Source organism: Drosophila simulans, chromosome X (genome assembly GCF_016746395.2).
Source record: "Drosophila simulans strain w501 chromosome X, Prin_Dsim_3.1, whole genome shotgun sequence".
Classification (NCBI taxonomy): domain Eukaryota; kingdom Metazoa; phylum Arthropoda; class Insecta; order Diptera; family Drosophilidae; genus Drosophila; species Drosophila simulans.
The window spans coordinates 21,237,710-21,262,462 of record NC_052525.2 but is presented as its reverse complement, the minus strand read 5'-3'; the positions used below and the strand labels follow the sequence as shown (position 1 = coordinate 21,262,462).

Below are 24,753 nucleotides of genomic sequence, written 5' to 3'. Positions count from 1 at the left end.
TTGGAAGCGGCCGAAACAAGGAATAAAGTAATAGCCGTTCGCCACAATACTTTACAACACACCTGGAGCCTTTACATCCTGCTGGGCCTGGCAACAGTTTCAACAGTCATCTTATGGCTGAAACGACGCACGAAACATGTTCTTCATGTCCACGAAGACCATCACCTTCCCATCTACGCCCCACCCATACCTTCGCTATGGCCGTCGCTTCGAACTGGGGAGGGAGGAGTTACCACCCCACCCCCTAAACCCCCACGCCTCTAACGAATCGGACACCGAACCGGGAAGACGACAACTGGAGCACCGCATCCGGCCAAATGCTGACTTAGCAGTCAATGTTGCACAGCAACATTGTCGGACAAAGGGAGCCGGCTGACCAAATGCTGAAGTGGCATGGAAATTATGTTTACAATTAAAACTATGTATATCTATAAGTTGGAAACGGAGGGCTCAAGTGGAGAACCTCCGAAAATAAAAACTCACTCTGTTTCTGAATCTTATCGAAGAAAGACGTGTTCTTTAATAAACTTATAAACATACAAACTCAAATTATACAAAAGGAACCCAAGTCACCATCCTGTTTCACGCACAGGACTACTTTGATAACTCTCACCGTCCCGCTCCACGCTCAGGTCGACGTTGTTAACTCACGCGGTAGTTGTGGTCACTCAATTCCCACTCGTCCACTCTCCACTCATATGTGGCCCACATAGATGCTGCCTCATTGACGATTGTCACGTCGATATCGCTAGTAGCTCTGTTGACTGGTTTAGGGTGGCGACTCTTGCCTCCAGCATCCACTCTGACAGCAGCTCACCCCGTCTGTAGTTAGCTTGCCCCTCGGCATGACGAGAGAGTTTGCTAAGCCACATGGGGGACACTGCATTCGCGTCGAGGCCCAGGATTGCGGGGGTTCTGCTGGCCTGCAGCAGGACCGCATCCATGTACCGGAGGTACGGTTCCAGAGGTGCATCGAACTGGCAGTATGCGGCGCAAAGGAAGATTGAGCCAAAACTCCCTTTAACGACCAGACATACGCCATAATCTGTGGTGAGGGTCTCCACTGGCATACAGATGGCTTCGTGATGATCCACTAGGATGGCTGCCTTCCCTCGCCGGTCGGTGAAAATTCTCATTCATTCAGGCAGCACATACATTCCGTCCCCGCCGAGATACGGCTCCTACACCAGCGCGAACATAAGCTCCGATCTCCTGAGTCGGACTCCGAGCTCGATGGTCGCAGCTCGGCCTCGGCCACAGTTCGCTTGGATGAAGCTAAACATTAATGTCTAGCTTGCACCCTCGCCAGCAACGCCCCGTATATCGGGCAAACGCTCAAGAGTATGTAATGCCCCGAGGGTTGCCCTCTGTGACGGCAGTTCCGGCAGTCCAGCGGGTTTTGGCACTTTGCCGGGCCTTGTTGCCCGCACTGGCGGCAAACATTGTCCTTCTGCCGGCATTCGCTGACCTTGTGGTCGAAACCCACGCATCTGTGGCAGGCGTATGTGCGGACCTGTGATCGGCATCGAAATGAAAACCACTTGATGTAAACACGACCTACATCAAGCTTCGCCATCGCCCGGTCGTCTACCTCTAGCGTCACATTTACTGTGGCGCCGTCAGTTACCGACCACGCCTTGGTCACCAGGTGCACGGACTTCTTGAATTGGGACAGAGTCATTTCGCTATCGAAGTTATTTTCATGGAGCTCCTGCATGAAATCCTCTGGGCCGATAGCTGTGTCGACGTCATAGACGACGACCTTCGGCTTCTCGGCCGCATTCCGTGCCACATTTAGCCCATCTTCAGCGAATCTTTTTGATGTTACCACCTTCGGCAGCTCTCCAACTGATCGCACCACCACCTCGACGGAGCTCACGTACCTCATGTACTCTGACTCCGAGGGAGGGTGCAACCATCCTCCGCACCTTTTCCGCTATAGCTTTCCCCGAAAGCGCAGGGTCGTCGCACTTCACCACCGCTGACCACGTCTCGCGAACCTTGGTGGTCCGCGGGGCAGCGATGGGTGCAACCTGAGGCATCTGGGGAGCATTGGCGGCAGTAGTCTTCAACGGATTGGACGACGGCGGCGGCGGTGGCCGCATAGCGAGCCGCGTCTCCAGTTCTCCACACTGGAGCATTAACGCCATTACTAGCTCATCGTATCGGCTGATGGCATACGAAAGCTATTCCGTGTCCACGTCTCCTAGGCTGCGGAAGATGCTTCGCACCATGCGCTGGGTGGCCGACAGCTCTGCCATCATGGCTGCTTTCCCAGCACGGGCGGCAACGATTTCAACGGCAGTGGAAACAGTTGGGGCAGCAGCGTGGTCAGCAGCAGGGGCAGCAGTGGGATCAGCCGCTGGGGCAGCAGCTGGTAGGTCAGCAGCGTGGGGGGGGGGGGGGCGGGGGGAAGCATCGATGGCAGCGTTTGAAGTAGCCGCTCGGGCGTCCTCCAGCGACGAAAACGCCTCCTCCAGTACACCAACGGGTTCTGGCACTCCATTCGATGCCAGGGCAACCAGTTTCGCCTGCGTTGGCGCCGAGCTCTTAGAGGCCAGATGGCTTCTACGCCTGCCTCGTCTGGATTTCCTCGAGGCACTGCATCCGCTTAAGGCACTCGCCCCGCTGTCGTTCTCCATCGGCATTACTCCGATGGTGGCTCCTCCTTCCGTCGACTCCAGCAAACGTAGGGCTAAATGTTGGGCAAATAGGGGCTAAACACCCCTCTTCCTCTGGAACACTTCCTCCGCAAACACTGCCAGCCCTTCAGTCCTCTCTTGATCATTCAGGATTCTCTCGAAGGTCCAGTTTTCGCCAAAGCGCTGCACTCCAAGTCCATCAAGGTTCCGCATATCTGCATATAGGGGGCAAGCGCACAATACGTGCCAGTCCAGTCCTCATATGGATCTCCACATGCGCAAGCGGTGGTATCGCTGAGGGCTCTCCCGTGCAAAAATGCATTGAACGACTCGTGCCCTGTCAGCAGGAAACACTTCCTCATCGAGAATTCAAAACTTGGATCCCGGTAGGCGAGCCCGTCGTGTTCTTCCCGTCTGTAGTTAGATTGCCCCTCGGCATGACGAGAGAGCTGGCTAAGCCACATGGGGGACACTGCATTCTACGTCAATGCTGACGTAGCAGTGGACAGGATGTCGATTGCGACAGTTCTGGTAAACAAAACTAGAACTGCCGCAGCAGCATTTCGGACAATGAGAACACAGCACATTCTTGTAAACATTTTAGCTTAAGTTTTTTCTCTACTAATTGTCGTCGTGCGTCAAGGAGTTGCCTTAAACGGCTACCCCACGCATTGGTTCCCGAAAGAAAGGGCAGACTAATCCGTGGTAGTAGAAAGCGTTTTATTCTGGAAGAATTCAATGTTTTACAATTGTAACTAACTTAACTTACTAGCTCACCGCAGTGTGTCCTCCAACTCTTACACGACAATGAAAAGCTAAATTTTCCCGGCAACTTACAATGGCGAAAAACAATGTGCCCAGACACATATGGGCTTACAAATCCTTCCACATTCGGACTTCTCAAAAATACTAGCCTATCGATAACAATATACGATCCGCGACATCCCCGACCCCGTGAAGAACCGCTTCACTCAAATCCAAAACTGCAAGTTTAGAGACGGGTCGCATCATTGTCCTAGGTAGGCCGTTGTCGTTCACGCGCACCTTAGCGCGTCTGACGACTCCATCGGCTCCGCTGTAGATCTCCTCCACGATGCCCTTGCGCCACTCTCGTCGGGCCAAGGCAGGATCGCAGACGAAGACCATATCACCCTGGTGGATGGGCTCCGTTCGGCGGCACCACTTCTCGCGGCGCACAAGCGTAGGCAGGTACTCCAGGACCCACCTCCTCCAGAAACGGTCTCGTAGCAGGCGAGCAATCCTCCACTGCTTTCTCGTAGAACCCTCCTTGGGCAGCTCCGCATCCAATCCAGGCGTATCCGGCAGATTGGCTACTCCCTTGAGTAGATCGTTTGGCGTCAACGGCGCCTCCTGGTCCGCATCCACAGGCAAGTGGGTGAGCGGACGCGAGTTTACAATATTCTCCGCCTCAATCAGGAAACTCTCCAATACATGGTCCCTCGGTGCAACTTCCTTCAGGGTATGACGCAGTACTCTCTTGACGCACTGCACCATGCGCTCCAAACTCCGCCCTCAGACGGGTTCGCTGGACAATTAAAAACCCATTCAATGCTTCTGCTTGACAACTCACTCTGAAGCTTCTCCATCTCGAATACGTCACCAAAGCGCCTGGCTTCCCTGTCAGCTCCCACGAAGTTCTTGCCGTTATCGCTGCGCAGTCTATATACTGGCCCTCTACGGCAGACGAAGTTCCTGATCGCAATTATGCAGGAATCCGTCGACAGGTCATGCGCCAGCTCCAGGTGAATCGCCCTTGTCGTCAAACACGTAAACAAGGCGACCCAACGCTTCTCCTTGTGACGGGACACAGTCACCAGCAGTGGCCCAAAGTAGTCTGTCTTCCGGATGGGGTCCCATTATCGGCGGCATCGGCCGCGCTCGCTGCAACTTGCACTCGTTGCACGATGAGATGACTCCCCGCATCACACGTCTCATCTTTGTGACCCAGAACTTTGTCCGGATCTCCGCAATCGTAGCATCCACATTTTGATGCTTCATCATGGCGTGGAAGTCTCTCACAATCAGCTCTGTCAGACTGTGCCTGTGTGACAGTAATACGGGCCTCCTCGCACTGTACGGCATGCACAGTGCGGCATCAATTCTGCCGTAAGCTTGCAGAATCCCGTCCTCGTCTAGGTAGGGCACCAACCCTCGAATGTCGCTCGATCTACCGACGTCCTGTCCAGTTTCCGCCGACCTCATCTCGTCGGGGAACGACTCCAATTGTGCCTGCCTGACCAACAGGTTCTCCGCGGCCTTACATTCTGCTGCAGTAAGGCCGTATTCCTCGAGCTCGTTTCGCTGTTTGCGGCACCAGCGCGCGAACCGTAGGACCCAGGCTGTGGTCCTCACCAGGCGACTGAAGCTCGAGAATCTCTGAAACGGAATAACAAAATCGTCTGCCGCAACTAATGGAAACTCACTGGGCATCTCTTCTTCATCAGGGGCATCTGGAACACGCTCAGTTCCTTCCTCAGGCCCCGGCCAGCTGGCTGCTGGCTGCCTCAAGAATGCAGGTCCTCTTAGCCACCTTGATTCCTGGCTAAGGTCGACTCCTTTCTGCGACCGCGTCGCATCATCAGCCGCATTGTCGGCTGTAGGCACCCATCTCCATTGGGAAACCTTCGACGACTCCAAAATCTCCGCCACTCGGTTGCCAACAAACTGCTTATACCGGCGGTGGGTGCTGCCGATCCATCTCAGCACCGTCTTAGAGTCCGTCCATAACACCAGGTCCGTGATGACCACACTGTGCTCCTGCTTGACAGTGTTCATCAGCCTGGTTCCAAGAACTGCTGCCTGTAGCTCCAGCCGTGGGATCGTCATCGTTCTCATTGGGGCACACTTCGTCTTCGCACTCACGAAGCTCACCTGCACGTCGTCGTCCTCATATGTGACCCTCCAATAGGCCACCGCAGCGAATGCTGCCTGACTAGCATCCACAAAGACGTGCAACTCTACGGCCCGGACTGCTCCACGCCCAAAATAATGGCGCGGACATCGGAACTGTCCCACGGCGTCCATCTCTTTGCGCCAAATCGCAAAGGCTTTGTTTAACTCCTCCGGTAGTGGTTCGTCCCACTGGATCTTCTGCCTCCAAATCTCTCGCAGCAGCAGCTTCGCTGTAACCATGAGGCAGCACAGGAATCCCAGGGGATCAAACGTTGACATCACCAGGCTCAAATATTCCCTCTTTGTAGGGACTCGATCTCCACTCAGGACGCTGCTTGGCACTCGATGATACTCCACGTTGAATCTGAAGTCATCTGTTGCTACTTGCCAACGCATTCCGAGGATCTTCTCTTCAGCCTCACCCCATCCGACGCTCTTGACTCGACCAGGTCCTAAAGCCGTCTCCACGGTGGGTGAGCTGGATGAAAACTGGCATAATTCGAATCCAGCATCCTTGTGTATCTCCTTCACTCGGGTAGATACGCTGATAGCCTCGCTCTCTGTAGCGAAACTGTCCACATAGTCATCGACATAATGGTAGTCGGTGATGGCCTTGACCGCTCTCGGATCCGAATCCCGATACTTCAGGGCATTCATAGTCTTCACGTAATGCGCAGCGCTCGGCGAGCAGGCTGCTCCAAACGTCATTACGTTCATCTCATAGACATCCGGATCTCTCTCGTCGTCGCCATCTCTCCAGAGGAATCGTTAGGAACATCTATCCTCGGGTCGGATCAGCACTTGGTGGAACATCTCCTTGATGTCACCGCAGACTCCGACGGCTCCCTCTCTGAAATGAAAGAGCACAGCTGGCAAAGGCTTATAGTGCTGAGGCCCTTTGTCCAGCTCCGAGTTTAGCGAGGTTCCTCCAACTTTGGCTGCAGCATCAAACACAAGCCGTACCTTGCCGGGCTTGTTTGGGTTTTCGACACCAAAATGTGGCAAATACCATAGGCGATCGCTCCTTACCGCGACCTCCTCCGGCTGCAACCTCCTCGCGTATCCTTTAGACACGTAATCCTTTATGATCCGATCGTATTCCTGCGCCAACGGCTTGTTGCGCTTCATCTTCTTCTCGACGTTGACCAGCCTCCTGTACGCCATCTCATAGCTCGGTGGCAGCACAACGTGGTCGTCCTTCCAGAGTAATCCCGTCTGGTAGCGGCGCCCCACTTTCACCGTGGTGTCTTCGAGTATCCTTTGGGCCCGAACATCGTCGCTGGCTGCGACCGGCGGCGCGGTCTTCACTCCAAAGTTCTCCATGTCGAAATATTCCTCCACCATCTTCTCCATCGCGTCATCCACTGACACGGCAAGTAGGCAGAACTTCGGTGACGGCGTGGTCGGTTGCCCACTTACAGGCCCAAACACAACCCAGCCCAGCTCGGTTGCGGCCACATACGGTCCCTCTCGAGCGAACCGCCTCGTCCTAAGTGGCAACCCCAGATGTCCGTGATCCAGGCCGATGAGCAGCTTCGGCACCACGTTGCTGTAAGGCTTCATCGGCAGACGCGCATCCCTGTGCACGCCCTGAACATCTCGTCGGCTCAATGTCTGCATCGGCAAACTCAAACTCGAAACGGCATAAACGTTTCTCAATACATGGCGAGTGGGCTTTCCAACTCCACTTATCTTCAGACTCACCACGTTGGTAGGCTCTCTGGTTGCCTTACCTCCAAACCATTGGATATTTAGCTGCCGACGCTCTCCTTGCACTCCAAGATCCCTTCGTAGTTCGTCATCGATCATCGTGACGGAGGATCCCTCATCTAGGAGCGCATACGTATCCACCTTTCGCCCCGCTCCGTACAGCGTAACCGGCAGTATACGGAACAGTAGACGGCCTCCTTCGGCGTCAACGCAGCTCAAATTCCTCTGCATGGGCGCTCCCGCTTCACGCGGGGCTCCTCTCTCCAGGCTGTTGCTGGGAACGGCTGGTTGCCGGTTCCTCTCCTGGTCCCTGTGACCATCTCGTAGCGAAGGCCTCCTTGCCGGGCTGCGTCTGGAAACTGTTGGCTGCTGGTTCCCTTCGTGGCGTCTGAAGCCACCTCGCTGCAGCGGCCTTCGCTCCTCGTCCGCACCATGTAGCAGGCGGTGATGCTCCCTTCGGCATCCATTAATCTGGCACTCACCTTGCGTATAGCAGGATCTAGCCGTGTGCCCGCTTCGCAGGCAATTGAAGCAGAGCCGATGCCTCTTCACATTGCTCCACCTTTCCTGTGGCGAAGCTGCAATAAATTTTCTGCAGTTCAATATTCCATGCTGTCCTCCACAGATGGAACAACCTCCATGCCGATCATCCTGTTGATCGCATTCATTATGGTCGACGCTCGCATGTAGAAGTCGACGCCTCGGCTCCTTTCCCTCGACGTCCAAAACCGTGCACACCACGTTTGCGTACTCCTGTAGCCACGCGCTGAAGTGGACTACAGTGGGAAAGGGCGCAATCGTTGCAGCATGCCTGGCCCAGTCCACTCGCTTGCTCGTTGGCAGCTTGGCCACAAGCTCCTCCATGAGGGTTGGGTTCCCCAGGTGTTGCTCCGCTTTCGCTGACTGCTCCGAAATTGGCTGCACCTCTCGCACGTTGTTGAGCTGGCTGCGTATAAGCTGCTCCGGTCGGCCGAACCTAAAGCGCAGCTGCTCCATCACGGCGCTGACATTCCCTGGATGAATCAATAGCGCCTTCACTGCCTCGCGCGCTTCATCCTTCAGCGCCTTCAACAACCTCTGGTTGTTCTCCAGGTCCGTGCAGTTGTACGCTCGGGTCGTCTCCACGAACGCACAGCTGAAGATCGGCCACTCCTCGGGCTGCCCTCCAAATATAGGCAAGTCCGGAAGCTTCCTTGGCCCATATGCTCCCTGGATTCCACTCGGCGTCGTCGCGGCGTAGGATCCGACAAGTGGCGATGCTGTTGCCGCATTGTGGATGCTCACGCCCGGTAGCACGAGTCCATGCGCTGGCTGCGCAGTGCCTGTTGCACACAGTGGCTCCACAAAATAGTTGCTAGTCGTTAGCAATGGCGGCCCACTCGAAGATGGCGGCAGCGTGCAGGCCGCACCGCTCGCACCGTCACCGTTGTATGGCACCGACCCGACCCCGTTATGTAAGGCCTCTCCGTTAGATGTGGGTATTGCCTGGCCGCTCCAAAATGGCGTCCGCCCCGACGCTCCACTGTTGACGCCAACTGCGCTTGGGCCAACTGCGATTGGCGCGAGTTACCACATCAGCTATACCCACATCCTCTTCCCCGCCCCCTAAGCCTCCACGAGCAAACTGTTAGCGTCAGCACCCACATTCACGAGCCGCCTCCACCCCCAATTTCTGCAACATAGTTCGTCGTACTCTTGTGCAAGAGTACAAGCCGCTTCAGACGACAACTCAGCAAACGGAAACTCTCCCCAAATCTGCTGGGTCAGCAGATCGGCGATCACCAGCGGGCCACTTGGATTCTTTTAAGTTAGACATAAAATCAGTTTTAAGCTACCCATTGTCGAATAAAGAGCCTTTGTCATTCTTTCCAAAAAAAAAACACATTTATTCTTGGGAACTTGGACAATTCTGGAAGTTTGCAGAAGCATCACCCGGGACACTCCACCTACAATATAATATAACTGGCGCAGTCGGAATCCGAACCAATGCAGCTCCTCTGCAGTGTAATTATTTGCAAGTGAGTAGAGTGAGAATTGAGATGCCAAAATGTATATAAAAAAAAACACAAGCCCTTATACACACAATCAAATGCCAAAGTGTACACACACAAATAAGTGCCACAATATATACATTACATAAATAAATTCTACAAGTAAAAAGTAAAACAAAGTAACAAGATTATTATTTCAAATGTACCCGAAAGAAAAGTTATGCAAAATGCTCTACAGTGAAACTGCAAATTAGTGTCTGACCACGAAAGAGTTCAAATAGAACAAATTTGTTGGTCGGATTATATAGTAAATACACCTGGGCATATAAGGTTCAAAGAGAGCAATTATGGTGCCCAGAGTAAAAATGAATTGCAAATCAAAAAAATAAGTTACATTCATGTCTAATAGACCAAAATATGTACAAGTGCATGTTTGAGGCTCAAGGTCGAGCATAATAAGTGAACCGCGTCAAACCTGTGCGAAAGCAATTCAGCAGCGACGACACACTGGCGTGTCGAGCGGTTGCGTTGCTGTTCAAACGGGTTACAGCCGGTCGAGCATGTGTTCGAAACAACTCAACAGTGACGATACACTGGCGTGTCAAACGGTTGGGTCGATGGTTCGAGCAGATTGCTAACGACCGGGTGTGCACAAGTTCGAAACAGCTCAACAGTGACGATACACTGGCGTGTCAAACGGTTGGGTTGTGGTTCGAACAAGTAGCCGACTGAGTACAGTTTGAAAGCGATTCAACGGCCACGATACACTGGCGTGTCGAGCAGTTGAGTTGGGTTCGAACAAGTTGCGCTAATTATTTTATTTATAATTAGGTCTGCGGTACTCTAGCGGGGTTGACTCTCAATCATTAGACTTACAATAAATGCAACCAACACTGCCTATTGGCAAATAATCAATGTGGCAACGACAAGTAATAACAAATATACAAGCATTCTTTTCTTTCACTCCCAATATTGAGTAAATAAAATAGAGTATTGACTTATATTAATAAACCTATAATTACAGTTCTACACGAGGACAAAAACACATCTAACAATCCAACAACAACATTACCTTCGCCACGACGAATACATCAAACTCAATAATTAATTAATCTCAATTGGTATCTTACACACATTCATATTTTCTTTTTCAATTTCATATATACACAATTATTTTAAAATAGATTTAACACAACATATTACACATACACCATATTTAAGTTTACACGTACAATTAAGTTCAATACACAATTACATTTATAACAACATTTAAACACACCATTATTCACAATTAAAGGATTTCTCTAAGAGAGTAAATGTCTCAGATTTCAAAAGTCAAAAGACTTATTCCGGTAACTAGAAGTAGAGCTCGGTTGAGTGCAAGTCTTTCAGACGTTAGGGAAGATCAGGTGGCCTTACAAGCCGTTACTAGGCCCTCTACCAGTAGTGCCCCTAGCACGATGGATACTTCTTCTGGCTCAAGCCAATCCACACCAATACCTTCCATAATTTCCCCTCTGGACATTTGTCAATCTTTAAAAATTCCGGATGGTATTCGTTATCTCATTCCGTATGAAGGGAATCCAGCTACCCTAAATGACTTTATAAACAATGTCGAGGAAATCCTGCTTCTTATTAGAGGCACGGATAAGACTCCGTATGGGCAGTTTTTATTAAGAGCAATAAGGAACAAGATAGAAGGAAAGGCAAATGAGCTATTAATATCGTCAGGCGTAGGCTTAAACTGGGACGACATTAGAGATACCCTAATAAGGAAATTCGCGGACAAAAGAAGTGAGGAAACACTAAATTTTGAGTTGCACGGACTGGTACATAAAAGATTGCCACTGCAGGAATTTTTCGAACAAATTTTAGACATCAAGGCAACGTACTGGAGAGTGATAGAAAACACTGAGATAGAGAAGTCAGCTTTAAAATTTAAAAAGGAATCCTTTGAAAAAACCTGTTTGTATACATTTATACATGGCATCAAAGGTCCATTAGGAGCGACTGTTAGAACCTCTAGACCCAGAACCCTCCAGGAAGCCTATGACGTGGCTATCAAAGAAAGGGATATTTTTCTGAGAGAAAGTCGCAATAGGCAAATACAGAACCCAAGATACAATAATAGCAGCTACAACAGAAACGACTATCGTAGAAATGAAGGACCCCGGGATAACAGAACTAATAGGAGACCAAACTACTATGGAAATTATGAAGCTAGGGATCAATCTTCGTATCGCGATAAATTCAGGGATAATGGCAGGTCTTATAATAAAATGAAGGCGATCATGCCAAAACAAGACGACAGAAGTCGTGAGGACAGAAATAATCAACATTCAAAGAATTATGGAAATTCGGGACAGCAAAGACCAACACCACTGAATCACATAGAAGCGACAAATGAACAGGAGCTACACAATATTGATGACGGAAATTTTCAGTTAAAGGCCTCGTCGGACAGACGGGATACTTAGAGAAAGTTGAAGTTGGAGATTCCCTACTTTACATTTTAATTAATTTCGGTTCAAATAGACCACTAAAATTTCTAGTGGATACTGGTGCCACTTCATCTTTCATAAATCCAGAACTCGTTAAAGAACAGAACCAACAAATACTTGAGAGACCGATTTTAATTACCACAGCCCTAGGCTCTCATAAAGTAAATAAAATGACCCAAGTCAAGCTATTCAATAAATACAACTGTAAAGAAAATTTTCCATTGTTGCTCTTCAAATTTCACAACTATTTTGATGGCCTTATAGGCATGAATACTCTGAATACAATGTCAGGAGTAATAGACATTCCGAGCAAAACTCTAATGACACCCAGCTTCACAATTAAACTTTTCCAACAAGTAAAGCAAAAAGCAAAATTATTTAACATTGAGGAATCCTCCAAGAAATTGGTAATGCTACCAGTTTCAATTAAGGAAGGTACATTTTTGTGTGAAGATCAACAAATTTCGAACGATTTATTTATCACAGGTGGATTATACACAGCCCACAATTATTACAGTTGTATGGAAGTGACAAATTACTCTGTTAATGAAAAACAATTACATTTAGAGACACCATTGGAAGTGAACTATTTTAACACGGACGAATTTATAATAATAAACGATGTTAAGGACTATGGCTCGGTAGTTTCGGACAGTAAGAAAGACAGTAACAGCAAACTAAGATTAGAACATTTAACCTTAGAAGAAAAAACTGCATTCACAAAACTACACAAACAATATCCAAATATATTTTACAGAGAGGGAGATAAATTAACCTTTACCAATATTGTCAAACACAATATTAATACTACAGACGAAATCCCTGTATTCAAAAAATCGTTCAGATATAGTCCGTCAGAAAAGACAGAAATAAGCGAACAAATCAATAAACTTCTGGAACAAGTTTTCTTGGTCCCAAAGAAACTAGACGCTTCAAACAAACGAAAGTGGAGATTGGTCGTAGACTTTAGATTGCTAAATGAAAAGACTATCAAAGATAGATATCCAATGCCACAAATAAACGAAATACTAGACAAACTAGGCAGGGCCCAGTATTTTTCAGCCTTAGATTTGGCAAGTGGTTACCACCAAATTGAAGTGGACCCTAAGGATAGACCGAAAACAGCATTTTCTGCAGTAGGTGGACATTATGAGTTCATTCGAATGCCATTTGGCTTATCCAATGCACCCGCAACCTTCCAAAGGGTAATGGATAATGTTTTAGCAGAGTATAATGGCAAGTTTTGTTTGGTCTATCTAGATGATATAATAGTATTTTCGACCTCGCTTGAGGAGCACATGAATCATCTAAGTTCTATTTTCAAGAAACTCACGCAGGCAAACCTAAAACTTCAGCCGGATAAATCAGAGTTTCTAAAGAAAGAATTAGAGTATCTTGGTCACATTGTGACAGAGAAAGGTGTTAAACCTAACCCAAAGAAAATAGATACGATTAAGGCTTTCCCTATGCCCAAGACCAGGAAAGAGATTAAATCATTCTTGGGGTTACTGGGATATTATAGAAGATTCATCAGGGACTTCGCCAAAATTACAAAACCTCTGACCCAGCAACTAAAAGGGAAAGCAGAAGTAACTATCAACGAACAATATATTAAAACTTTTAACCACTGCAAGACACTTTTGTGTAACGACCCAATACTACAGTACCCAGATTTCAATAAGCCATTTATCTTGACTACCGACGCTAGTAATGTAGCTATAGGAGCAGTTTTATCACAGGGTACAATAGAAAAGGACAGACCCATAGCATTTGCTAGTAGGACATTGTCAGAATCAGAAACGCATTACGCCACCATTAAAAAAGAACTACTGGCTATAGTATGGGCAGTGAAATATTTTAGACCATACTTATTTGGGAACAAATTCCTTCTGGTCACTGACCATAAACCTTTAGTTTGGTTAAAAAATCTAAAAGAACCAAACTCCATGCTAGTGAGATGGAAACTCCAACTATTAGAATATGACTGTGAAGTCATTTATAAAAAAGGTTCCCAAAATGTAGTGGCGGATGCATTGAGTAGAATTGTCGTAGAGCTCAACACCAACGAGACCAGACCAATTAACATAGATTCGGAAATTTTAACCTCCAACAAACCCATAAATGAATTTGCAATACAAATCATTTTGGAAGTTGCAGAACTTGCAAACGATTCAGTAGTAACCCCTTTTAAAAACAAAATCAGACGCATTATCGCCAGACCTTCGTTCAACGACAAAATAATGATTGACATATTAAGGACAGTCTTAAAATCGAATAAAACGCATGCAATTTACACCACTGATTCAATTTTCGAAACAGTACAAAAGATTTATGCAACATTTTTTGCTCCTAACAAATTGTATAAGATCATAAGGAGCACGACGTATTTAAAAGAATTACAAACTACAGAAGATCAGATTAACTACATATCAGATTATCACATTAGAAATAATCATAGAGGTATGGACGAAACATATAATCATATTAAGCGACAGGTCTATTTCCCCGGGTTAAGAGAAAAGATTTCAAAACTTATTAACAAATGTGACATTTGTCAAACTCTAAAGTATGACAGACAACCTCAGAAATTAGAATTTCAGTTAACAGAGACACCGAACAAGCCATTAGACATAATACATATAGACATATACTCGATTAATAAAAGACTTATTTTAACGATAATCGACAAATTCTCAAAATTCGCGGAAGGTTACACTCTACCTGCTCGACATTCAATTAATATCACCAAAAACATGATGTTCTTTTTCAAGACTCACGGTATACCCAAAGTAATAGTTTGCGATCAGGGTCCAGAATTCGCGGGAATTCTTTTTAAAGATCTTTGCAACCAATATGGTATAACCCTACATGTAACATCTTTCCAACAATCAAGCAGCAACGCCCCTGTAGAAAGGCTGCATTCATCGTTAACAGAAATCTATAGAATCATTTTCGAAAAGAAAAAAGCACTACAACTTGACCTAGACCACGACCTGATAACGGCAGAGACCTTTATAACCTATAATAATGCTATTCACTCAACAACAAAACTTACCCCACACGAAGTATTTACAGGACGAACTCATATTTTCGAACAAACGTTCAAAGCGGTGAGTCAACAAGATTACTAGAGGGAACTAGAGACCTTTAGAACCAAATTATATTCAGAATTAAAGGAGGAATTAGAAAATCAGAAACTAAAAAAGATCGAGAAACTTAACGTCGATAAAACCCCACCCTTAGAGGTACAAGAGGGAGACACAATCTTCAGAAAAGAAAATGGAAGAAACAAATTAACACCCAGATTCACCAAACACAAGGTAGCTAGTGATAACGGAATAACTTTGACTACCAACATGAGACAGAAAATACACAAATCAAAGATTAAGAAAAAGACTAAACGTAATAGTGACTAACTTCTGTATAATAATATCGTTACAGATTATGCATGATAGCAGCTCAACTGCTTCATGTCCAACATGTTAAGGAAAATACGCCCCTAGCAGAAATCAATCTGGGAGAAGCGAGGATCATTCAGACCTATAGTTCAGTGGCACATGTAATAGAACTAACGGAATTGACTAACTACCTAAATAAACTAGAAACCAACTTATACAACTTACGGGACGAAGATTCGAAGGATTCGATATCTTCATTACAAAGGAAAATAGTTCAAGCTAAAGAAAAAGTTTACTCACTGACTCCAAACCAAAGAAAGAAGAGAGGTTTGATAAATGGGTTAGGTCACGTAATTAAAAGAGTAACAGGAAATATGGATGCAGATGACGCATCCACTATTGCAACCAATTTCAACAAGGTATTTGAAAACGAAAAGACCATTAACAAAAACCTCTGGCAACAAATAGCCAATAATAACGATATAATTTTAAATTTCAATAATATGTCCACACACTTTGTTAAAGAACAAGAAAAGATTGAGGAGTACATTAATCATTTTAAAAATGGCATTTCTAAGGAATTAATGATAGAAGATAAGAAAATCAAAAGTTTACAAATATTAAATATAATAAATAACAATATAGACATTCTTCAGAATCATATAAATGATATAGCCGAGAGTGTGTTATTAGCTAAACTCAGGATATTCCCAAGTTTTATTTTACCTATAGGAGAGCTAAGAGATATTGCACAGAGCTTCAAAATTCAAAATTTTTCAATTAATTCCGAAGAACATATATACAGACTACTCGACTTAGAGGTGGAATCCAAAAGAACACAAATAATTTTTCACATAAAAATACCTATATTTGATAAGAACATCTATACACTATCTCATTTAATTAACTTACCCATAAACGGCTCTCACTTTCTCATTCTACCTAAATTCATTTTGCACGATAACTTAATTTTTTTTTTACAACGAGTTTTCAAGAGAAATGCCCGAGGATACATGGAACTTATATCTGTGACCCCAGATTGGCGGAGAATATTATGTACAACAAGGAGTGTGTTAAACAGATTAAATTAGGAATGAAACCAAGCTGCGAGGCAAAGAATGTGGACACCGACGAAATAGTGGTGGAGCCGGAGCAACAGTGGATCGTAGTCATCAGCAGGAACCAAACGTGGGCCGAACCGAGTTGTGCAGAACCCTTCCTCATTGAGGGAACAACAATTATTAACCATATCAACTGTTCCATACTCATCGATGGAGTCAAATATGACGACACCGAATTATTTTACAAGGAAAAGATCAAACTGTCACTACCGGCAGTCAAAAACATAACAATAAATGCGACAGTGGAGAATTTGAATCTTGATAAGATCGTGTTTCACCTCCAAGAAAACAACGCAAAAATTGTTCGAGTCAAGCAATCTACAACCGATCTTCGATTCCTGACCTACATATCGGCTGTCATCCTGGTCATCTTTATAATCTATACCTTGGTAGTAAAAAGAAAGATCACTTACTTACCCAATCCTGCACCATCGGTCAACTACGTTTCGCCCATTCCTTCGTTATGGCCGTCACTACATTCTAGGGGGGGAGGAGTTACCACATCAGCTATACCCACATCCTCTTCCCCGCCCCCTAAGCCTCCACGAGCAAACTGTTAGCGTCAGCACCCACATTCACGAGCCGCCTCCACCCCCAATTTCTGCAACATAGTTCGTCGTACTCTTGTGCAAGAGTACAAGCCGCTTCAGACGACAACTCAGCAAACGGAAACTCTCCCCAAATCTGCTGGGTCAGCAGATCGGCGATCACCAGCGGGCCACTTGGATTCTTTTAAGTTAGACATAAAATCAGTTTTAAGCTACCCATTGTCGAATAAAGAGCCTTTGTCATTCTTTCCAAAAAAAAACACATTTATTCTTGGGAACTTGGACAATTCTGGAAGTTTGCAGAAGCATCACCCGGGACACTCCACCTACAATATAATATAACTCGCGCAATTGGCGGTGCTCACACTTTCCAGGGATCTAGCCTTCTCCAGCTCCCTCTCCAACGCTGCGATCCTCTCCATGAGTTCCAACACGAGGGGCTGGTTCACCTCCGGTACTGAACTCGCAGCTGTGACAGCAGTACTTCTAGGTTGGGAAGCTACTGTAGTCACCGTAGTGGCCGGGCAAGGAATCGACGCCGCCGTGATGTTCACCCGCGTCCGAGTTCCTGTTGTTATCACTGTTGTTATAGGGGTGGCTTCCCCTCCGTTCAGCCGGGCACTCTTCCTGGGGGAATGCTGCATCTTCCCCAGCTCCAAATGGTGGCGCCTCTGCGCGTCCAAAATGGCGTCTCTGACGCCTCGTGCCGCTGGCTGCAGCCACGGATGCTTGGCGCTCCTTGCGCCTTCTGACCGCTGGCTGCGGTCTCCACAAATGACGCTTCTTGCGTCTCCTTGTCGCTGGCTGCGACTCGTTCGTACCGGCGTTCGACGCTGGCTGCGTCCCTCTATGTCGCTGACTGCGACGCCACTGTCGCTGGCTGCGACTCCTCTGCCGGTACGTAGCGCTGGCTGCGCTCACACAAATCCTGGCTGGCCGTCTAAGCCGTCACTTCAGCTCCGGCAACTCTCTAGCTGGCCGTCTAAACCGTCATTCCAGCGCAAGTTGCCCCTGCAGTCACCCTAGGACTGCGAATAAAAAGTTGTCGTCGTGCGTCAAGGAGTTGCCTTAAACGGCTACCCCACGCATTGGTTCCCGAAAGAAAGGGCAGACTAATCCGTGGTAGTAGAAAGCGTTTTATTCTGGAAGAATTCAATGTTTTACAATTGTAACTAACTTAACTTACTAGCTCACCGCAGTGTGTCCTCCAACTCTTACACGACAATGAAAAGCTAAATTTTCCCGGCAACTTACAATGGCGAAAAACAATGTGCCCAGACACATATGGGCTTACATATCCTTCCACATTCGGACTTCTCAAAAATACCAGCCTATCGATAACAATATTCGATCCGCGACACTAATAAACGAGAGAGCAGTTCATTTTGAGACACAAACCAGAGCAGTCGCTTGTTTTATTACTTAAACCACTTTGATTCAAATATATAAGGACACACACACACACTCACACACCAGCTGCAGGAGACACTGGTAACTGACGCAGTCGAATTACGAACAGGATACAACTCAGGGGACACCTGCAACCAGGATGAGAATCATAATAAGTCTAGTACTGTGAGTAGCTGTGTAGTGATGTGAAAGATGGTGTACAAAAAAAAAATCATCAAAATCAACGTATAAATAAATAAATATGATAATTAACTAAATAAATTAATCGAATTTTCAAAAAAAAAAAGAAATTAAATAATGAAAATTATTTAAATATTCAACGATGATATAAACCACAAAAAAAATAATAAACTTAGCGTCAGGCCATACGCCCACATATCGCTGGCAGCTCACTGCAACCGAGCAACAAGTTCGATGCGGCCCCTTTTTCGGCTTTCACAACATGTTCGGTGTGACGTGCAAACAGTGTCTGGGCAACGGCTGATACATAGCTAACAACATGGCTATGTGACAAACCGCTGGTTGCATCAATACGCTGGACGCGAACGGTTCGATGTTTAACAGGTCACTGAAGCAAGTCAAGCAGACGCTCGACACGCTGGACGCAACACGAACTCGTTCGAATAGGTCACTGAGGCGTATGACACAACTATTACGGCGGTCCGACAGTGATACCAACATAATGCAAAAAAAAAAAAAAAAAAAAAAAAAAAAATACCTATACCCTTTTGTACTACCGCTGAATCAAAGCTACCTATATTGCACAAGAGATATAACAAAGAATAACATACCACTACATTACAGATATTAAACACTCTCACAACAAGGGAAGAAGTCTACTACATAAACAAGCTACAATTAAATAACATAAACAAGCTACAATTAATCTATTACACAAATAATATAAGCCATCTAGAATTAGATTATTACACAAATAACAACTACACTACCTTTCACTATACCTTGACAACGTTCAATTTAGAGAGAATAACGATAAAGTAAATAGACCGAATCACCAATCAACTCACAGTTTAGAGATAGAAAGACAAATTATTAGATGTCGACTATTGGGAAAGTCAAAAAGCTTATCCCAAACACCAGGAGCAAGATCAGGGCTAGCTCTAGCCTAACGGACGTTAGGGAAGAACCCGAAGAACAACAACTCCAGGCCGTGTTTAGGTTGCCTTCAACATCGTCGATGAATTCGTCAGCAAGCTCTCCGCCACTTAATCAAGCGGCTATACCAAACAATATGGACTTGGTTTCGTCCCTTAAGATTCCGGACGTAATCCGTCACCTACCGCCTTATGATGGCAATCCCAAAAAACTTAGCGACTTCATTAAAAACGTCGAAGAAATTCTCCTATTCACACATCTGGAGCCAGTCTTAATTGGGATGAAATCAAAGACGCATTGATTCTGCATTGTTCCGACAAGCGAGACGAACAAACCCTCTTGACCGAACTACATAGCCTCGCTGATGTTAAGCTTCCAATTCAAGCTCTATTCGAAAAAATTTGCGAAATCAAAACGACCTTTTTCAAACTAACCGATACCAAAGAATACGAACCAATATCTATTAGAACAAAGAAGAAATTGTTCGCTGACACCTGTCTGAATACGTTCGTAAGGGGTATCAAAGGCCCACTCGGTCTAACGGTAAGGTCCATGAGATTTACCAACCTCCAGGAAGCTTTCGAATGGGCTATCAGGGAAAGGGACATTTATTTTCAAGAAAATAAGAAAAAGCAGGAAACTACGCGGACAGAGTACAGACGACAAATCGGGTCTTCTAACGAATACCAAAGACTATATCAGGGCAACCAAATCGATAGCCACAGACCAAGAGACTACGGTAGAAAGAGGACTTATCAACAATACACCCCGAACGTAAGAGATAACTTCCAATACAGAAGGAATGACGTACCGGCAATAATGCCCAAAAATATGCAGACTAACCGTAACTACGAACAGAATAGACCCGATAATTCAAACCCCAACAGGACTAGGGGTACCATCAATAATATGGAACAGGTTTCAAACAAATATACCCTTAACACTCAGCTACACAATATAGACGAGGACGCAAATTTTCTATTAAGTGCCTCGAGGTACTTAATTAAACGAGAGACCCGGTCCCCCTTACCATACATAATTATCCACCTAAATTCCGGATACCCTTTAAAATTCCTAATAGACACAGGGGCGACCATGTCATTCATTAACCCTGAATTAGTCCTAAACTCAGAACGAATTAACCTAACAAACCCAGTTTCAATTAAAACCGCACTTAACGTGCACGAAGTCTTCCAAAAGACCAGAGTTCCTTTATTCAAAGAATTCTCGGATACTACATCTTATAAATTAATTCTGCTCAAATTCCATCAATTATTCGATGGATTAATCGGTATGGACATCTTACAAAGAGTATAGGCAATAGTCAATATTCAAAAATCGGTACTAGAAACTCAACACTTTAAAACTGTAATGCACATAGAAAACAATACAGCCTCAGAACTCCACGTTCTAGAGAAAACTTCCAAGAATATAGTGAAGCTACCCGTTAACATTGATAACGGCGCATTCTGGTGTGAAACAACACAAATTTCCGAAGACATCCTCATATCAGCAGGATTGTACCAGGCTTAGTCTCATGGAAGTAGTCAATAAATCACGAGACAAACAGAAACTGTACCTCGACTCAGAGTTACAAGTTGAAAAGTACACCGAGAACGATTTTATTGAATTAAATGCCATGTTTGAGGTCAGTGACAACATACCCAAAGACAAGACCGATATTCTTACCCAACTGCGGACCGACCACTTAAACGTCGAGGAGCTTACTGCATTAAAAAACCTTTGCAAAAAATTTCCGAAACTCTTTCACCACGATGGAGATAACCTAACCTTCACAAATCTGGTTAAACACCAAATACAGACTACAGACGAAATCCCACTACATTCAAAACCATTCCGGTATAGCCCCGTCGAAAGACAGGAGATACAAAGACAAATCACAAAACTTCTGGAACAAGACATCATTAGACACAGCCACTCCCCTTGGGGCGCACCTATTTTCCTGGTGTCAAAAAAAGACCGACAACCCAAATAAAAAAAATGGAGATTGGTAATCGACTATAGAAAGCTGAATGAAAAAAGACCGTCAAAGACAAATATCCCATGCCCATTATAACCGATGTTCTAGATAGGATAGGTAGAGCAAAATATTTAGCAAGCTCTAGAGCTCTAGATTTAGCAAGCGGATACCATCAAGTGGAGATGGATCCCAAGGACATTGACAAGACGGCCTTCTCGGCATTAGACGGACATTTTCAATTTTATTATTTATTCACGTAGACATTTACGATCAACGGAAAAACAATACTAACCATAATTGATAAATTTTCTAAATTTGCGGCAGGGTATACAGTTCCATCTAGAGACAGTATCAACACAGTAAAATCGATGAGGAACTTCCTCTCGACATTCGGAATTCCGAAAAAACTTATTTGCGATCAAGGCCCGGAATTCTCAAACAAACTTTTTAAAGATTTCTGCGCTCTATTGAGCGCTCTATTGAGTCTTTCCACTGGGGAATTACTCGAGGATTGTTGAAAGTGTAAAGTGTAATTCTATGTTATATTTAACATAGAATTACACTTTACACTTTCAACAATCCTCGAGTAATTCCCCAGTGGAAAGACTACATTCGTCTCTAACCGAGATATACAGAATAATTCTAAACAAAAGAAGGACAGAAAAACTCTCTTGTGACCACGAAGACATTTTCTTCGAAACCATGACAACCTACAACAACGCAGTTCACTCGACAACGAAATACACACCCTTCGAAATTTTCCACGGAAGACCTCACAGTTTAAATCAGAACATCTCCCAAAACAACGAACACGACTACTGGCAAAAACTGAACGAATTTCGCAATACGATCTACCCAAACATTAAGAAGAACATGGACGATAAAATGAAGGACCGAATAGCTAAAAGTAATGAGAATAGGAACCTACCAGAATCAATAGAGATAGGCAGAACAGTCTTTAGAAAGAAAAACAGAAGGAACAAACTAACGCCCCGATTTACGAAACATATCGTTAAAAAGGACAATGGGCTAACCTTTATATCACACAAAGATCAAAAGATCCACAAATCAAAGATAAAGAGAAGAACCAAATAGTAATCACAGTCATATTTTTTCAGATTATACTGCGTAACAGCACAGTTTATCAAGATTCAACAATTGGAGGAACACGACAAGATAGCGAAGATCGACCTGGGAAACGCAAGACTGGTACAATCTTACAAACACTTACTACACAAAATCAACACAAATGACCTCCTCAAAAACACAGAAAATTTCGAAACGACAGTAAACGACTTGACATATAGAATTCTCTGAAGAAATAATTGACGTTTTAAAAGAAAAGGTAGACCAGCTAAAAAACAAAATTAAAGCATTAGTACCTTCAAGAAGAAAAAAAAGAGGATTGGTGAACGGCCTTGGTGAATGGCCTTGTAACAGGAAATATGGACGCTAAAGACGCCCAACAAATAAATGATAAGTTTAACGTTGTTAGGGAAAACGAAGATCAAATTACACAAAAAATTAACAAAGTAAACTTAACCAAGAAATTACCTTAAGATTCGAAAACATTACACAACACATAAACCAAGAACAAACAACTATTAACAACTTCATTAAAAATTACAACAACAAAATATATAAAACACTTAATGACGAACACAACCAAATACACTTACTCCAATACATTACTAGAATTAACTTTAATATAGATATTTTACAAAACCACATTAATAACATAGCGGAAAGCATTTTTCTAACTAAACTCAATATAATACCTAAATTCATACTATCAGAAACAGAAATCGAATCCATAAACAAATTTATATCCAATCAGTACATAATAGTAGAATCCGAAGAACATTTATATAGATTGCTAACCTTAGAAACTTATATTGATAAATCGTACATAATATTCCATGTAAAAATACCTATATTTAAGACACAAACTTTCCAATTGGCACACGTGGTCCCTCTGCCACTACATCAAACTAAATTCTTAATCACACCTAACTACATTTTATATAACCACAACGACCAAGTTACGTACTTCGAAGAAAAGTGTCCGAAAATACATACGACCTATATATGCGAAAGTGCTCGAGCACAAACCAACTTAATCGACATCAGCTGCATCAAAAGAATACTCCAAGGTCAAACAGCAACATGCGACATTAAAGACATCGGGCTGCAAGAAATCATCAAGGAAGTGGAACAAGGCCACATCTTCATATTCAACACCGTGAGAACCAACGTCACATCCTCTTGCCGACCTCCCTTCCTAATCAATGGGTCAGTGATACTAACATTTAACAACTGCACGGTTAATATCAATGGCCTAACATATGACGATACGTTGATGGAATTCGAACAGAAAACATAACTCTCAATAGAGTCGTCCAAGAAGATTAATATTAACAACACGTTCGCTGACATAAACCTGTATAAACTTCACCTACGGTCTCTGTCCAGCCAAGACGACCTAATTGTCATGAAAACCTCAGCAACAAACCATCTTTACACAATTTACATTTTATTTGCCCTTTTGACCATATGTGCAGCATGTATCCTGACATGTAGAAGAAGGAGCATAATTTTCGCCTCGTCAGAGTTCCCGATAAATTACGCTCCAGCCATTCCATCAATGTGGCCGTCACTCCATTCCAGGGGGGGAGGAGTTACCGAATCGCCTATACAGAGTATACACAATTCGGTACCACCCACCAAGCCACCTAGGAGCAGTTCATCGCTCCACTAACTCCAACACTGTTGCAATGCTGACGTAGCAGTGGACAGGATGTCGATTGCGACAGTTCTGGTAAACAAACCTAGAACTGCCGCAGCAGCATTTCGGACAATGAGAACACAGCACATTCTTGTAAACATTTTAGCTTAAGTTTTTTCTCGACTAATAAAAGAGAGAGCAGTTCATTTTGAGACACAAACCAGAGCACTCGCTTGTTTTATTACTTAAACCACTTGGATTCAAATATATAAGGACACACACACACACACTCATACACCAGCTGCAGGAGACAATGGTAACTCGGGCGCCGGCGGGCCAGGAGACTTCGAGGAATTAACAAAAAAAAAACACAAATCAAATCGTTGGGGAGGAAAGGGGGAAGACGACACAAGGTATCGATACGGAGCAGAAGTCAACAACACACACACACACAGGCCCGTCCGAGCGCGGGAGCGGGACAGGGAGGGTACGCAGCCAAGAACTGTTAACGGTTAACACACACACACAGCTGCGAATTCCGTGGGAGGCGAGTGTACGGACGGGAAAGGCTCCGTTACCGGTACAGGCCCACGGAATAACGGCACAAGGAGCACAAGCAAAACCGAGGTTTCGTTGCGAAGAGCGCGGCTCGAGCTGGTCTTTTGAGATCATCATGGCAGCACAATTTTTTCACGTC

At 45.0% G+C, this 24,753-nt stretch overlaps 3 protein-coding genes across 4 annotated transcripts; all 3 read right to left on the bottom strand.

The window, feature by feature from the left end:
• Positions 1 to 3,035: 3,035 nt before the first annotated feature.
• On the bottom strand, positions 3,036 to 4,164 carry LOC120285345. Of its 2 annotated transcripts, none has more exons than XM_039297474.2 (2): positions 3,420 to 4,164; positions 3,036 to 3,367 (listed from the first exon to the last, which is right to left on the bottom strand). In XM_039297474.2, the coding sequence occupies exon 1, from the start codon at positions 4,155 to 4,157 to the stop codon at positions 3,552 to 3,554; it is 606 nt and encodes a 201-aa protein (XP_039153408.1). In that variant the 5' UTR covers positions 4,158 to 4,164; the 3' UTR covers positions 3,036 to 3,367; positions 3,420 to 3,551. The 2 variants fall into 2 exon arrangements, with proteins under 2 accessions (XP_039153408.1, XP_044779616.1); XM_044923681.1 differs by having other exon boundaries at positions 3,036 to 3,337.
• Positions 4,165 to 4,388: 224 nt separating this feature from the next.
• Positions 4,389 to 6,263, bottom strand: LOC123327343. The gene has a single exon (XM_044923571.1). It carries the CDS (start codon positions 6,261 to 6,263, stop codon positions 4,389 to 4,391), a length of 1,875 nt encoding a protein of 624 aa, XP_044779506.1.
• Positions 6,264 to 6,323: 60 nt separating this feature from the next.
• On the bottom strand, positions 6,324 to 8,946 carry LOC123327342. The gene is made up of 2 exons (XM_044923570.1): positions 8,910 to 8,946; positions 6,324 to 8,815 (listed from the first exon to the last, which is right to left on the bottom strand). The coding sequence occupies exons 1-2, from the start codon at positions 8,944 to 8,946 to the stop codon at positions 6,324 to 6,326; spliced, it is 2,529 nt and encodes an 842-aa protein (XP_044779505.1).
• Between the last annotated feature and the right edge of the window lie 15,807 nt (positions 8,947 to 24,753).